The 17,912-nt window shown below is 39.0% G+C and overlaps 1 protein-coding gene across 1 annotated transcript; it reads right to left on the reverse strand.

Annotated features, from left to right (window-relative positions):
• Positions 1 to 16,838: 16,838 nt before the first annotated feature.
• On the reverse strand, positions 16,839 to 17,609 carry LOC132482404 (protein BEX2-like). Its single transcript, XM_060087713.1, has 2 exons — positions 17,551 to 17,609; positions 16,839 to 17,230 (listed from the first exon to the last, which is right to left on the reverse strand). The coding sequence occupies exon 2, from the start codon at positions 17,223 to 17,225 to the stop codon at positions 16,839 to 16,841; it is 387 nt and encodes a 128-aa protein (XP_059943696.1). The 5' UTR covers positions 17,226 to 17,230; positions 17,551 to 17,609.
• Positions 17,610 to 17,912: the final 303 nt, after the last annotated feature.

The following is a 17,912-nucleotide window of genomic DNA, read 5'->3' on the forward strand; positions in this document are numbered from 1 at the left end:
AGATGATACAACTTACCGTAACGATGAGTGGATGAAATAGCTCTCCTTTTATACCAATTTTCCACACTTTTTCAAAACTAGTTTGTTATTATGATTTAATCATTATAGCTGCCATTTTTTGAGTTCCTGTTATACATCAAGGACTGTGGAAACCTTGTCATTCCAGTTTTCTCATTTAATCCTCAGAAAAATCCTGAGAGGATGTTATTTTAATTTACAGATAAGATACAAGGATCAAGATAGGCTAGATTATGCTGTGGTAATAGACAGTCCCCGTATCTCAGGGGCTTATTCCTCACTTTGACTACATGTCCATGGCAGGTGCATGCCCCTCACAGGATGGTGGACTTTGGGGGTCTGAGCCATTCTTACTGGAATGACTTGGAGACTCAAACTGACAGAGCAGCCATCATCTAGGAAATTGTCAGTCCCTGTGCCTGAGGAGAAGCGGACCCTGCAAGGTCTCAATGCAACAACCATATGTTCTGGCCCAGAAATAGCACATGTCACTCACAACCCATTAGCCAGAACCAGTCACATACACAGCCCTGCCCAAACCAAGGAGGTGAAGAAGTACAGCTCTTCCAGGTCCCCGGGACAGGGACAGATGGAAACACATGGCAAACAGCACTACTGCATGATGGAATTGAGGCTCAGAGAGGTAAAATACTCGCCTAAAATCATATACGCAGTAAGGGACATAGCACATTCTGGATATAAGATTTCAAAGTCCGTCCTCTTTCTGTTCCTACTCCTTTCTATATTGTATGCTGTCCTCTTCAATGACGTTCATATGTACTTATCATAGAAGTTTCTTTGCTTCAATGCTGCAGTTCCATCTCCCTTAATCATCTGATATTCCAACAATGGATTTAGTTAAACCCCCCTCATCGGTAAGCCACAGGTCTTTTCCAAGTAATTGAATGTGCTGGATATTTGGATATCCATGCTATTCGAGGATAGCAATTATAAAAGAAACGTGATGGTAGATGAAAAGACTGTGGATTTGTCACATACTTGATAAAAATCATCTCATGCATTTCCATATTGGCAAGAAAAAAATAATAAAAATAAGAGCAAAAGTTAATGAAATTGATAACAGATATGGAAGAGTTGAATAAAAATGCTAGATGTTAGTGCTTTCAAAATATAAAAAATAAGGAAACCTTTGGCAATATTGGTCAAGAAATTTAGAAGACACAGATAAGGCACTTTTGAAGAAGGTGTCTTGCTTGTATTTACAGTAAAGATTTAAAAGATAATATTATGAAAAAGATATGCTGATAATTTGAAAATTAATACTAAATGGGTAAATTCTAGAAAAAAGAACATTATATTGGGGAAACAAAACATTAAGCTTATTCTTGACAAAGCGTGCATGAGAAGGCAAAATACTGGTCAATCTTAATTAGTTATAAAAATGCAAAAAATAGAAATAAGATAATGGCAAACTTAATCCAGCAATGGCTAAAACAGATAATACAGCAGGGCAAAGTTGTGTTTATACCAAACTTGCAATGTTGGTTTAACATTAGGAGATTCATAATGTAGTTCAACACATTCATAGGATAAAGGAGCAAGAAAAGGATGATTGTCACAAAGATTCCAGAAAAAAAATGTATGCAATAAAATTCAACAACCAATCAAGATTAAACAACAATAAAAATAACTCTTAGCTAACTGGGAATAGAAAGATATTTATTTAAACTGATAATGTTTACTTTAAAAAATCTACAACAAACACCATACGTAATAGTGAGACATTAAAAGCATTCCATTCTGGGCTTCCCTGGTGGCGCAGTGGTTGAGAGTCCGCCTGCTGATGCAGGGGTAACGGGTTCATGCCCCGGTCAAGGAAGATCCCACATGCCACGGAGCGGCTAGGCCCGTGAGCCATGGCCGCTGAGTCTGCGTTTCCGGAGCCTGTGCTCCACAACGGGAGAGGCCACAACAGTGAGAGGCCCGCGTACTGCAAAAAACAAAGAAAGCATTCCATTCTAAATCAGAAGAGGCAAAGATGATTCATATAATCAGTTCTGTTCAACATCTTACTGAGTCTCCTAGGCATGGCAGTAAGCCAAAATACATACATACATTAATTAATTCATGTGTAAAAGTGAAAAGCAACAAAACTGAGTATAATTGTCTTCATATAAAACTCAAGAGGATCTATGGAAAATTATAATAATAGTGATTAACCAGTTTATTGGATGTAAGACTAATATACACAAAATAATTGCACAAAATAGAAAATAATATTTTCATTGTTAATATACCATTTACGATAGCAAAAAAATTGGTCCTGTGGAATATACCTCAAGTTGGCTCAGCTGGCAAGTATTCCAACACTCATAAACACTCTTACATGTTTTCTTGTACTGTAGAGAACTGGAAAGCTAAAAACAAGAATGGAGACCTACGTTAGTGTGTGTGTGTGTGTGTGTGTGTGTGTGTGTGTGTGTGTGTGTATGTGTGTATGTTTTCTAGAACCCCTTTTGTCTAGGGTCCCAAAGAAGACCTCTGGGTATCAAGCCTATGCACCATAGTGAAACTTGGAGGTAGAACTGAGTAATGTGGGAGCCACAAGCAGGATCAGCTACGTATGATGGGAGAGGTCTCTGGTTTTTATGGGCGGCCACAACAGATTGCCTGGAATTCAGTCTCTGTCATACATGTTGGTTAGCTCATAGGCAGCAGGGGTGTTTCAGCTATACCAGTCCCACGGTGTGAGGGGGCTTCCCCTGGCTGTGCAGCATCCAAGCCCACTTTTCTGCCCCTCACAGAATTTTTGTAAGCTGTGTGATATGTTTTATTAAAGATGTCTTATTTTTATAAAATAGCTAGAATGAATATCTGGCATAAGGAAGTGGGGACTTTGATTAATAGAGTACTTGACACCAAAATTGGTTGCAAGCAAAGGGCCCTGAAGGAAGTGGGGATTGGGGATAGGTTATCCGGTCTAGGTGGATCTGAAGATAGTAAGGACCCAGTTGGTAATAGAGGATGAATCATAGTGTTCCATGGCACACAATGTTGAAAGAGTTACAGTTGCATTACAGGACAGAACTTAGGTCCACTCGCCTGCTGCACAGCAAAGCCAATCTACTGACGCTGGGTTGTCGGTGAAGGAAAGTACAGTGTTTGTTTTCTGGGTGCCAAGCAAGGAGAACTGGCTGCTTGTGTTCAGAAGACTCTAACTCCCTGCTGACTTTCAGGGAAGTGCATGACTTTCCTCTGATTGTTTGTTGGTGAGGAAACAGGGTGCTGTTTCAGGGATCTTAATCATCAGCATTCTGGTTCTAACCAGTCTGGGGTCTGTGTGCTTGTGGTCAGCATGGAGTCACCATCCTCCACCTGGGCAGGGGAATCTTAGTTTCTGCGTAATAGCTCAAAGATATGTATGAAGTTGTTATCCCTTGCAGAGAAACTAGGACTCTGCTTTATCACTGCACTATTGTTTCTTGACTGCTTTTCTTTCTTTTTTTTAAATATCATTATTGGAGTATAATTGCTTTACAATGGTCTGTTAGTTTCTAACAAAGTGAATCAGTTATACATATACATATGTCCCCATATCTCTTCCCTCTTGCATCTTACTCCCTCCCACCCTCCCTATCCCAACCCTCTAGGTGGTCGCAAAGCACCAAGCTGATCTCTCTCTGCTATGTGGCTGCTTCCCACTAGCTATCTATTTTATATTTGGTAGTATATATTTATACATGCCACTCTCTCACTTCGTCCCAGCCTACCATTCCCCCTCCCTGTGTCCTCATCTCCACTCTCTACATCGGCGTCTTTATTCCTGTCCTGCCCCTAGGATCTTCAGAACTTTTTTTCCTCCTAGATTCCATATATATGTGCTAGCATACAGTAATTGTTTTTCTCTTTCTGACTTACTTCACTCTATATGACAGACTCTAGGTCCATCCACCTCATTACAAGTAACTCAGTTTCGTTCCTTTTTATTACTGAGTAATATTCCATTGTACATATGTGCCACATCTTCTTTATCCATTCATCTGTCGATGGACACTTAGGTTGCTTCCATGTCCTGGCTATTGTAAATAGCGCTGCAATGAACATTGTGGTACATGACTCTTTTGAATTATGGTTTTGTCAGGGTACATGCCCAGTAGTGGGATTGCTGCATTGTATGGTAGTTCTATTTGTAGTTTTTTAAGGAACCTCTATACTGTTCTCCATAGTGGCTGTATCAATTTACATTCCCACCAACAGTGCAAGGGGGTTCCCTTTTCTCCACATCCTCTCCAGAATTTATTGTTTGTAGATTTTTTGATGATGGCCATTCTGACCGGTGTGAGATGATATCTCATTGTACTTTTGATTTCCATTTCTCTAATGATTACTGATGTTGAGCATCCTTTCAAGTGTTTGTTGACAATCTTATATCTGCTTTGGAGAAATGTCTATTTAGATCCTCTACCCATTTTTGGATTGGGTTGTTTGTTTTTTTGATATTGAGCTGCAAGTGCTGCTTGTATATTTGGGAGATTAATCCTTTGTCAGTTGCTTCATTTGCAAATTGTTTCTCCCATTCTGAGGGTTGTCTTTTCATCTTCTTTATGGTTTCCTTCGCTGTGCAAAAGCTTTTAAGTTTCATTAGCTCCCATTTTTTAATTTTTGTTTTTATTTCCATTTCTGTAGGAGGTGTGTCCAAAAGGATCTTGCTGTGATTTATGTCATAGAATGTCCTGCCTAAGTTTTCCTCTAAGAGTTTTATAGTGACTGGCAAAACATTAAGGTCTCTAATCCATTTTGTGTTTATTTTTGTGTATGGTGTTAGGGAGTGCTCTAAATTCATTCTTTTACATGTAGCTGTCTAATTTTCCCAGCACCACTTATTGAAGAGGCTGTCTTTACTCCATTGTATATTATTGCCTCCTTTATCAAAAATAAGGTGACCATATGTGCGTGGGTTTATCTCTGGGCTTTCTATCGTGTTCCATTGATCTATATTTCTGTTTTTGTGCCAGTACCATACTGTCTTGATTGCTGTAGCTTTGCAGTATAGTCTGAAGTCCAGGAGCCTCATTCCTCCAGCTCAGTCTTTCCTTCGCAAGATTGCTTTGGCTATTCTGGGTCTTTTGTGTTTCCTTACAAATTGTGAAATTTTTTTGTTCTAGTTCTGTGAAAAATGCCAGTCGTAAATTGATAGGGATTGCATTGAATATGTACATTGCTTTGGGTAATAGTCATTCTCACAATGTTGATTCTTCTAATCCAAGAACTTGGTATATCTCTCCATCTGTTTGTATCACCTTTAATTTCTTTCATCAGTTCCTTACAGCTTTCTGCATACAGGTATTTTGTCTTCCTAGGTAGGTTTATTCCTATGTATTTTATTCTTTTTGTTTCAGTGGTAAATGGGAGTGTTTCCTTAATTTCTCTTTCAGAGTTTTCATCGTTAGTGTATAGGAATGCCAGAGATGTCTGCACATTAATTTTGTATCCTGTTACTTTACCAAATTCATTTATTAGCTCTAGTAGTTTTCTGGTAGCATCTTTAGGATTCTCTATGTATAGTATTATGTCATCGTCAAACAGTGACAGCTTTACTTCTGCTTTTCCGATTTGGATTCCTTTTATTTCTTTTTCTTCTCTGATTGCTGTGGCTAAAACTTCCAAAACTATGTTGAATAATAGTGGTGAGAGTGGGCACCCTTGTCTTGTTCCTGATCTTAAAGGAAATGGTTTCACTTTCTCACCACTGAGAATAATGTTGGCTGTGGGTTTGTCATATATGGCCTTAATTATGTTGAGGTAAGTTCCCTCTATGCCTACTACCTGGTGGGTTTTTATCATAAATGGGTGTTGAATTTTGTGGAAAGCTTTTTCTGCATCTATTGAGATGATCATATGGTTTTTCTCCTTCAATTTGTTAATATGGTGTATCACATTGATTGATTTGCATATATTGAAGAATCCTTGCATTCCTGGGATAAACCCTAATTGATCATGGTGTATGATCCTTTTAATGTGCTGCTGGATTTTGTTTACTAGTATTTTCTTGAGGATATTTGCATCTATGTTCATCAGTGATATTGTCCTGTAGTTTTCTTTCTTTGTGACATCTTTGTCTGGTTTTGGTATCAGGGTGATGGTGGCCTTGTGGAACGAGTTTGGGTTTGTTGCTCCTTCTGCTATATTTTGGAAGAGTTGGAGAAGCATAGGTGTTATCTCTTCTCTAAATGTTTGATAGAATTCGCCTTTGAAGCCATCTGGTCCTGGGCTTTTGTTTGTTGGAAGATTTTTATTGACAGTCTCAATTTCAGTGCTTGTGTTTGATCTGTTTATAGTTTCTATTTCTTCCTGGTTCAGTCTTGGAAGGTTGCTTTTCTAAGAATTTGTCCATTTCTTCCAGGTTGTCCATTTTATTGGCATATAATTGCTTGTAGTAATGTCTAATGATCCTTTGTATTTCTGCAGTGTCAGTTATTACTTCTCCTTTTTCATTTCTAATTCTATTGATTTGAGTCTTCTCCCTCTTTTTCTTGATGAGTCTGGCTAATGGTTTATCAATTTTGCTTTTCTTCTCAAAGAACAAACTTTTAATTTTATTGATCTTTGCTCTTGTTTCCTTCATTTCTTTTTCCTTTATTTCTAATCTGATCTTTATGATTTCTTTCCTTCTGCTAACTTTGGGGTTTTTCTGTTCTTCTTTCTCTACTTGCTTTAGATGTAAGGTTAGGTTGTTTATTGGAGATGTTTCTTGTTTCTTGAGGTAGGTTTGTATTACTATAAACTTCCCACTTAGGACTGCTTTTGCTGCATCCCATAGGTTTGGGTCATCATGTTTTCATTGTCATTTGTTTCTAGGTATTTTTTGATTTCCTCTTTGATTTCTTCAGTGATCTCTTGGTTATTTAGTAGTGTATTGTTTAGCCTCCATGTATTTGTATTTTTTTACAGATTCTTCCCTGTAATTGATATTTAGTCTTATAGTGTTGTAGTCGGAAAAGATAGTTGATAGGATTTCAATTTTCTTAAATTTACCAAGGCTTGCTTTGTGACTCAAGGTATGATCTATCCTGGAGAATGTTCCATGAGCACTTGAGAAAAATGTGTATTCTGTTGTTTTTGGATGGAATGTCCTATAAATATTAAGTCCACCTTGTTCAATGTATCATTTAAAGCTTGTGTTTCCTTATTAATTTTCTCTTTGGATGATCTGTCCATTGGTGAAAGTGGGGTGCTAAAGTTCCCTACTATGATTTTGTTAATGTCGATTTCCCCTTTGATGGCTGTTAGCACTTGCCTTATGTACTGATGTGCCTCTGTGTTGGGTGCATAAATATTTACAATTGTTATATCTTCTTCTTGGATTGATCCCATGATCATTATGTAGTGTCCTTCTTTGTCTCTTATAATAGTCTTTATTTTAAAGTCTATTTTGTCTGAATTGCTACTCCAGCTTTCTTTTGATTTCCATTTGCATGGAATATCTTTTTCCAGCCCCTCACTTTGAGTCTGTATTTGTCCCTAGGTCTGACGTGGGTGTCTTGTAGACAGCGTATATAAGGGTCTTGTTTTTTAATCCATTCAGCCAGTCTATGTCTTTTGGTTGGAGCCTTTAATCCATTTACATTTAAGGTAGTTATCGATATGTATGTCCCTATTACCATTTTCTTAATTGTTTTGGACATGTTATTGTAGGTCTTTTTCTTTTCTTGTGTTTCCTGCTTAGAGAAGTTCCTTTAGCATTTGTTGTAAATCTGGTTTGGTGGTGCTGAATTCTCTTAGCTTTTGTTGTCTGTAAAGGTTTTAATTTCTCCTTCAAATCTGAATGAGATCCTTGCTGGGTAGAGTAATCTTTGTTGTAGGTTCTTCCATTTCATCACTTTAAATATGTCCTGCCACTCCCTTCTGGCTTGCAGAGTTTCTGCTGAATGATTAGCTGTTAACCTTATGGGGATTCCCTTGTATGTTATTTGTTGTTTTTCCCTTGCTACTTTTAATATTCTTTCTTTTTATTTAATTTTTGATGGTTTGCTTACTATGTGTCTTGGCATGTTTCCACTTACATTTATCCTGTGTGGGACTCTCTGTGCTTCATGGACTTAGTTGACTCTTTCCTTTCCCATATTAGCAAAGTTTTCAACTATAATCTCTTCAAATATTTTCTCAGTCCCTTTCTTTTTCTCTTGTTCTTCTGGGAACCCTATATTTCGCATGTTGGTGTGTTTAATGTTGTCCCAGAGGTCTCTGAGACTGTCTTCAATTCTTTTCATTCGTTTTTCTTTATTCTTCTCTGTGGTGGTTATTTTCACTATGTTATTTTCTATGTCACTTATCTGTTCTTCTGCCTCAGTTATTCTGCTATTGATTCTTTCTAGAGAATTTTTAATTTCATTTATTGTGTTGTTCATCACTGTTTGTTTGCTCTTTAGTTCTTCTGTGTCCTTGTTAAACGTTTCTTGTGTTTTCTCCATCTATTTCCAAGATTTTGGATCATCTGTACTGTCATTACTCTGAATTATTTTTCCAGTAGACTACCTATTTCCTCTTCGTTTGGTGTGGTGGGTTTTTACCTTGCTCCTTCATCTGCTGTGTGTTTCTCTGCCTTCTCATTTTGCTTAACTTACTATGTTTGGGGGTTTCCTTTTTGCAGGCTGCATATTCATAGTTCCCATTGTTTTTGGTGTCTGCCCCCAGTGGGTACAGTTGATTCAGTGGGTTGTGAATGCTTCCTGGTGGAGTGGACTGGTGCTTGTGTTCTGGTGCATGAGGCTGTATCTTGTCTTTCTGGTGACAGGACTCTATCTGGTGTTGTGTTTTGGGCTGTCTGTCACCTTATTATGATTTTAGGCAGCCTTCTGCTAATGGGTGGGGTTGTGTTTGTGTCTCGCTAGTTGTTTGGCATCGCGTGTGCAGCACTGTAGCTTGCTGGTCGTTGAGTGGAGTTGGGTCTTAGTGCTGAGATGGAGGTCTCTGAGAGAGCTTTCACTGTTTGATATTATGTGGAGCTGGTAGGTCTCTGGTGGACCAATGTCCTGAACTCGGCTCCCCCACCTCAGAAGCACAGGCCTGACACCCAGCTGGAGCACAAAGACCCTGTCAGACACACTGCTAAGAAGAAAAGGGTGGAAAAAAAGAACAAAATAAAATAAAATAAAATAAATGTATTAAAATAAAAATTGAAAAATTATTAAAAATAAAATTTAAAAGTAATAAAAAGAAAGAAAGAAAGAAGATACACCAACCAAAAAACAAATCCACCAATGGTAACAAGCACTATTAAGTATATTTAAAAAAAAAGGGGGACAGACAGAACCCTAGGACAAATGGTAAAAGCAAAGCTATACAGACAAAATCACACAAAGAAGCATACACATAACACTCACAGAAAGAGAAAAAGGAATATATATATATATATATATATATATATATATATTAAAATAAAAGGAAAAGAGCAACCAATTCAATGAACAAATCTACTAATGATAATAAACTCTAAATACTAAACTAAGAAAAGCATAAGACCAGAAACAAATTAGATGCAGAAAGCAAACCCCAAGTCTACAGTTGTTCCCATAGTCCATCACCTCAATTTTGGGATGATTTGTTGTCTATTCAGGTATTCCATAGACACAGGGTACATCAGGTTGATTGTGGAGATTTAATCCGCTGCGCCTGAGGCTGCTGGGAGATATTTCCTTTTCTCTTCTTTATTCGTACAGCTCCTGGGGTTCAGCTTTGGATTTGGCCCCACCTCTGCGTGTAGGTCGCCTGAGGGCGTCTGTTCTTCTCTCAGACGGAACGAGGTTAAAGTAGCAGCTGATTAGGGTCTCTGGCTCACTCAGGCCAGAGGGAGGGAGGGATATGGAACGTGGGGCCAGCCTGCGATGCCAGAGACCGGTGTGATGTTGCAACAGCCTGAGGTGCTTCGTGTGTTCTCCCTGGGAAGTTGTCCCTGGATCACGGGACCCTAGCAGTGGTGGGCTGCACAGGCTCCCGGGAGGGGAGGTGTGGATAGTGACCTGTGCTTGCACACCGGCTTCTTGGTGGCTGCAGTAGCAGCCTTAGCGTTTCATGCCCATCTCTGGTGTCTGCGCTGTTAGCTTCAGCTTGCACCCATCTCTGGAGCTCGTTTAGGCAGTGCTCTGAATCCCCTCTCCTTGCGCACCCTGAAACAATAGTCTCTTGCCTCTTCGGCAGCTCCATACCTTTTCCCAGACTCCCTCCCGGCTAGCTGAGGTGCACTAGCCCGCTTCAGGCTGTGTTCACACGGCCCACCCCAGTCTTCTCCCTGGGCTCTGAACTCTGAAGCCCGAGCCTCAGCTCCCAGCCCCCGCCTGCCCAGGTGGATGAGCAGACAAGCTTCTCAGGCTGGTGAGCCCTAGTCGGCACCGATCCTCTGTGTGGGAATCTCTCTGCTTTGCCCTTTTCACCCTGTTGCTGTGCTCTTCTCTGTGGCTTCGAAGCTTCCCCCATGCCACCCCTGTCTCTGCCAGTGAAGGGGCTTCCTAGTGTGTGGAAACCTTTCCCCCTTCACAGCTGCCTCCCACTGGTGCAGGTCCCTTCCCTATCCTTTTGTCTCTGTTTATTCTTTTTTCTTTTGCCCTACCCAGGTACGTGGGGAGTTTCTTGCCTTTTGGGAAGTCTGAGGTCTTCTGCCAGCGTCCAGTAAGTGTTCTGTAGGAGTTTTTCCACATGTAGATGTATTTTTGATGTATTTGTGGGGAGGAAGGTGATCTCCACGTCTTACTCCTCCGCCATCTTGAAGGTCTCTAAAGGCTTATTTTTAAAGTAATAAAAGTTATTTTTCTGCATAATTTCAGCCTTGGGTTATATGTTGAGAAATGTCTTTAGCATGCTTAAGTTAAATAATCATCTATTTTCTACCAGTTCTGTTATTATTATATTCAATTTGGCAATCCATTTAAGTAACAACTTTGTTTCAAATAATACTTAAGGATAGTGGAAAAGGATTATCTTAAAATGTTAAGTGAAAGAGGAGCATACAAAACAGTGTATACAGTATTATTCAATTTTTATAAAACTAGATTTCATTTGTGAATATTTTGTGTAGAAAAAAGACTAAAAGAAAAGAAACTGAAATAGTTAACAAAGTTTAGCAGGATTAAGGTGATTTTTTAAAATTTCTTCTTTATGCTCCTTTGTGTTTTCCGAAATGAATCTGTGTCATTTGCTATCAGAAATTTAAAAAATAAGATTATTTTTTAATTAAAAAATGTGTTGTATCTTAAAAATGATTTGGAATGGTGTGTTTCAATATAAAGATAATGTGAGCCACGTATCTAATTTTAAATTTTCTAGTAATCTGATTTTTTAAAAGAAAAAATAACTGGTGAAATTAATTTTAAAGTATATTTTATTTAACACTGTATATCCAAAATGCTATCATTTTATCATATAATCCATATAAAACTTATTGATAAGATATTTTACATACTTTTTTTATACTATGTGTTTGAAATCCTGTGTGTGCTTTACACTTTTACCTGTCTCAAATTACATTAATCACATTTCAAGTTCTCAATAGCCACACGTGGCTCATGGTTATCATATTGGACACTGCAGACTTGGAACATAAAAATGTCTTGAGTCCCAAATTAGGCTAAATCCTACTCATCTGCTGAACCACTGCTTCAAATTACTTTTGAAATGCAGTTGATATGGATTAGGGGCTACAAACTGAAGTGCCTCTAAGGGCCAGAGAGGAACTATATAATTTGAATAAGAAAATCTGGGTACAAAAAGTTAAACTGAAGCACGTGTCTTTCTAAAGAATTGAAGCCACCACTAGCTCCTTCTAGTCAATTGGTGCAACATGGGAATGCAGGCTCAGGGTTGACAGATTTACTGAGTTTTCATGGAAACTTAAACTCTGGATTTTCTTGTGCAATTTCTCAATTATTAATTATCAATAATGATTCAAAAATTGAACAGCACCTTGTGCGACAAATTGTTTTTACCAAATGTAATCCTTTGTGTGCCAACTTTTGACTACTGGGATCAATACATACTTTCAAAAATCCACTAATTTTATTAACTTTGAAACATTAGGCTACTCATTTTTGGTGACTTAAACCTTTTTTTTCCCATTTTACATGTGTTATAACATTAACAACTAACATTTACTGGGAGCTTAGTATATGACAGGCATCTTGCTAAACACTTTCCACATTTTACCAATGAGAGAAATGAAATTAAGGGAGGTTGACCAACTTTGTTTAAGGTCACAAAACTTGTAAGTGATGTTGCCAATATTTGAAAAAAAGTCTGCCTGACTCCAGTCTGTGCTTTTACAAACACTCCTTTAAATCGCCTAGGAGTATCCATGTCTAGGTAATCTACCAATCTCCCTCCCTCTATCTCTCTCTCTACACACACACACACACACACACACACACACACACACACACACACACACTCCTCTAGTCCTTTTTCTCTTATCCTCTGTTTCTTTTTTTTTTCTTTTTTGTTTTTTAGATGTTGGGGGTAGGAATTTATTAATATATTTTATTTATTTACTTTTGCTGTGTTGGGTCTTCGTTTCTGTGCGAGGGCTTTCTCTAGTTGTGGCAAGTGGGGGCCACTCTTCATCGCAGTGTGCGGGCCTCTCACTATCGCAGCCTCTCTTGTTGCAGAGCACAGGCTCCAGACGTGCAGGCTCAGTAGTTGTGGCTCATAGGCCTAGTTGCTCCGCGGCATGTGGGATCCTCCCAGACCAGGGCTCCAACCTGTGTCCCCTGATTCTCAACCACTCTGCCACCAGGGAAGCCCCTGTTTCTTTTTCTTTTATCTTTCTCTCCTTTATGCTCATCTTACATCTCCTTTCCAAAACACATTTCCTTTTCCCATTCTTATTTTTCATTTTCATTGCATAGTATTGTCTGTTTTATCCACCTTGATAAGGGAAACTCTCAGCCAGTGGTGTGCTAAAGCCAGCTCTTACTGGCTCAGGACAGTTAATTATACATATCTCTTCTGAACTTTGCATTAAGTGACATCATGTTAGTAGCTGAAAATCAGCTGTAGTAAGAGTATTTACACAATGGAGATAAGCTAACACTACACATAGTTTACTGGAAACCCAGTTGTTTAACATTTAGTTTATCAACACACCACTGGCTTTAGCACTGGTTACACATATGATTTTTTCTGTCTGGGGGTCACTGTAGATGTTAGGTAGCTTATCTGCCCATCTACTTTTTCCTTTGGTTTTGTAAATTCTGTTATTTTCTGGAACCCAAACTTTTACATTAACTCCCTAGCTTATTACATTGATTCATAATGTGTATGGTGAATTTTAGTTCTTTGACATTCAGAAGACAACTTTATTTTCCAGTTATGCATGAAATGAAATTCTCTTTAAAAAGAGATCTATTTTTAGTACCTTGACTATGCATTAATTGATATCTTTTCTGAATATATTTTGTCACTGGGACAGCTGGATATTATGGTCAGAACCCCCTTCAGCTCATTTTGCTTTACTTTTTGTCCTGTTTTTGCATGTTTCCTTCTCTCTTATGGCACATTTATGCCATCTATTTCATAGTTTTTTCCCTTAAAATCTTCTAAAATGTTCCTTGGACTTCTACCTGTTTTAACCTCAAGTCTCTTAAAGGATTTCCAAGACCTTGATTCTTGTGGGCATATTATTATTATTTTCCTTCCTGGAGCATTTCCATGTTCCTGCTTTCATTGGACAATTCCCAAATGATGCTGGTTGGAGTACTAGATCTTCGCAACCTTTTTAGTATCACATTCACAGATAATTTCTTGTGTTATTCACAGAGATGGAAAGCCATGTTCATTATCTATCAGATTTATCCATTTAGAACTCTCAGAGGGCATCCTCATTTTCAAGATTTGAGGTCCTGGGGACCCACAAATTATATCCTCCATGTTCTTATCTTTTTTCTTTTTTGGATGCACCATGCAGCTTGTGGGATCTTAGTTCCCTGACCAGGGATTGAACCCGGCCCCGGTAGTGAAAGTGCCAAGGCCTGACCACTGGACCACAAGGGAATTCCTATCCTCCATGTATTTACATTAGTCCTCTGAATTTTGTGTTTCTTGGAAAAAAAAGACTTCTTAAAAACATACTCCATGCCTTATTCAATCAAACTAGATGATAAAATGGTTTCATATACCTGCTTGTTCATCCTGTTATCTCAGTCCTACGTTTCCTCTAACCGTAAGAGCAGTTTTCTTGTAGGTATTTACTCAACCACAGGAATGATTAGTAATATGATGATTTATACCTGCATCTTTCCAACATTGCCAGCCTGACAGCCACTTTTTCTATCCAATGCTTTTCTTTCTGGAGTTAAACAGATTATTTTGGCAAATTTGATTAAATATAACTGTTTTCCAATACTTCTGCAAAATGCAGGTGTCAGAATCTCAAATGACTGTTTTGGGTTATGAAGTTGTCTGTGTAATGCCCCTTCCTGACCCTGACTCTACACTATATTTTCATTGTATAGAACAGACTAGTTTCTCTCTTAACATTTTCTAGATTTTCAGAATCTGTGGCTTCAGGTCTATGTTGGATATGAGACTCTTTTTCAAACACACACTCTTGTCAGATTCCCAGTAGAAAACTTTACATTAGGTTGTTCCTGTTATTTGCAACTTGACAAGGCCAAAAGTGTTGGGCCAATTTATTTTTTGTTAACATACAGTTTGTGGTTAAAATTTCATTGTTTGTTAGTTTATATAGTTTGGGGTTAAAAAATATGAGACCACTGGAAATTTGAACAATGACTGGATATTAAATAATTGTTTCCCATATTTGTTTGTGATTATGGTACTGTGATTATGTTTTAAAAACATAATTATCCTTTAGAGATACATACTGTATCAGCTAACCATTCTTGTGTAACAAATTACCCCAAAATTTAGCAACTTAAAACCACACATATTTTTTATCCTAGAGATTCTGTGAATCAGAAGTCTGGGTGTGGCTAATCTGTGTCTTCTGCCTCGGGGTCTTTTACAAATCTGCAATCAATTTGTTGGCCAGGGTCAGGGTCTTATCTGAAGGCTTGAGTTGGGAAGCATCTGCTTCCAAGCTCACTTATGTTTTTTGGCAAGATTCATTCCCTCAAGAGCTATAGAACTGAGAGTCTTAGTTCCTCACTGCCTGTTGGCTGTAAGACTCTCAGGTTTTTGCCATATGGGCCTCTCCAACATGGCAGCTTGTTTCATCAAAGCCAGCAAGGGGGTAGGGGACAGGGAGAGAGCCTCCTAGCAAGAGAGAAGTCATAATCTTCTGTAAGGCAATCACAGAAGTGACAACACATCACTTTTGCTGTATTCTATTGATTATAAGTAAGACAGTGATTTTGCCTACATTCAATAGGAGAGAAAATTAAACCGAGGCATGAACACCATATCCATAAGTAATTTGAAATCTACATATCTTCCTGTCAATGAGAATGTTTTAAGTGCCTCCATTGCATTTATAAACTCACTGAAGAGTTCTTTGGATCTGGATCTATTATTGGCTTTTATTTCTTTTTTGCACAAGTAATCCATATTCCTTAAGAAAAATGTAGTTCAGTACAAAGAAAAAAAATCACCCAATATCCCTCAAGAGATAACCACTGTTAACTTTTTAGTGTATACACTTTAAATTTTTATGTAGTAAATCTAAAGGTCTTTAAATTTTTCTCATCTTTTGCATTTTAATGCTTCTCTCCATTGAATTCATATATTCATCTTTATGTTCTTCTAATTATTCTTGTTCCTATTGAAGAATTGAGATCATAGTAAGTATATACACACCAGTAGCCTTTTAAATGTTAATGTGCATCAGAATCACCAGGGAAGTTTGTTAAAAACAAAAGTTCTGGAGCTCCATTCAGTAGATTTGGAGTGGGACATTTTCAAGAAACTCCTCAGGTGATTCTCACACAGGTGGCTGATCAGCATACTTTTAGAAACACTAGGACATTATTAAATAAATTCAGTGTTCTGTTAGAAATTGCAGGTAATCTCCTCTAGAGAACTGAAGTTACATATCTAAAGTTATTTTATTCAGGGATGGAATGAGACAAGAACTCAGAGCTCCTGATTCAATCTTTATTAATCGTAGTTTGTTAAGTTTTTGTCAGGCAGAAATCACACCTTGACTAGCAGAAATTGCAGCCCTGAAGGGGAAGAGGGATGCTGTATTGGGTAGATCTATCTTTGGGGACTCTGCTAAATATTTGAAGGGAAAACTGGAGGGGAGGGGGTTCTTGCCTAATATGTGGGGATGGGGGCAAAAATAGGGAAACACGGCTCACACACTCCTGACCTTGTTTCACAGTCATGTAAAGCAAATATAGTTCCTAATTTATAAACAATTCCTGGGTTTATTCATCTGGCTAAAAGATCCAAATTTAGGGACCAAGTATTTATTGTAACCCTATGGCTCTCATAAAGTCATTAAAAATAGTTTGCATATCTTCTCAAACTAAATTATAAAAGAAAACACATCAAACCATCTCACAGAATCGAGTCCCTGTATTAATCTTTTGGTACATTTAATTTCAGCAGTTTTCTCCTCATGTATTAGATAAATATGAGATTTGAAATTAAAAATAATACATAGATTGCTTTTTAAAACTGCTTTATTAACTTCACAGTATATAATAAGCATCTTGCCATGCAATAAGTAAAATTCTTCTGCTAACAGAATCTTACAGACTGGGTCAAAAACACATTCAACTAGAAGCTGGTAATATGAGACCCACCAGAAATGAGTGGCATCAACAGGTTTACAACAAAGGTACATCATGAATATGTAAGTTTAGGAAGCAGGTGTGTCTCCCTATTAACTTCAGGGAGAACATCAGGATTTAAGGCATAAGGCAAAACTCATCATGATGGTCATGGTGAGGGGGGTCAGTGCTAACTGCCCGCAGACTATGACTCGACTGCTTTTCCCTCAGCTTTTCCATCAGCTGCCTCACCTCCTCCCCAATCCTTTCCATATTCTCCTCTCTCATCCTTGCCTGTGGCTCTTCAAGCCTCTGAGTCATGTTCCATCTATACTGCAGGATGGGCTGCCTAACATGGAACCACCTATGATTTCCTCCAGGTACACAATATTCACCGGATCCCGAAGGTAGGGCCAAAGGCTCTCCTTTATTAGCAACTTGCTCTTTTTCATCCTTTTTATCATTTTCCTCGTTGGCATTTTCCATGTTGATATTTTTCATCACTTGTTCCTCTTTGGACGCCATTGCTCCTAGGAGACAAAAGACAAGAAAAAGGGCTGCATTTTTCGTGGATAGATCAGCACCAAGGACAGAGGCCTGGATAGTATGGGTTATTATTATTTTTTAATTTCATTTTCCCACGTGAAAGACTTCATGAGCCCTCTAGGGGGCCCCCAGTCCGAGCCCTCCCCCGCTCAGTTATTTCCCTCCCTCCTCCCAAACCCACCATTTTCCCTACAGATCCCTCTCCCAGGCCTCTTCAACAAAGTGGAGGACGGGGCATGGGGAAGTGGGGGGGGGGTATGACGGGGCTCTGCACCCACCCACACACACCGTCCCCCGCACCGACCTGGGCCTATCCTTGCTGTCTCCTCCTCCTCCCGATCTCGCTGCAAGTGCGTCGCCGCAACACTTGACACTTAGATCCGCAGACCTGCAGAAGGCAGGGATGGAGGGAGCGAGTACTGTCGCCAAGCTCTCGGCGCCGAACCACCGCCCCTCACCGCCCACGCCCCGCCGCCACCCCCGACCTGCGTCCACCGCCCCCTTCCCGGGTTCACCATTGCCCTGCAGGAACTCAGGGATGATTTCCCATTGCTCTTAAGTTGCTTTGCGTCCTGGAACCCTGCTGCCCCTGCAACCCTCACCCCAAGGGGCCCCTATTTCTGTTCCCAAGAAAGCAAGGGTGTGGAGAGAGCTCACCGGGACCCG

This window comes from Mesoplodon densirostris, chromosome X (genome assembly GCF_025265405.1).
Source record: "Mesoplodon densirostris isolate mMesDen1 chromosome X, mMesDen1 primary haplotype, whole genome shotgun sequence".
Taxonomy (NCBI): Eukaryota; Metazoa; Chordata; class Mammalia; order Artiodactyla; family Ziphiidae; genus Mesoplodon; species Mesoplodon densirostris.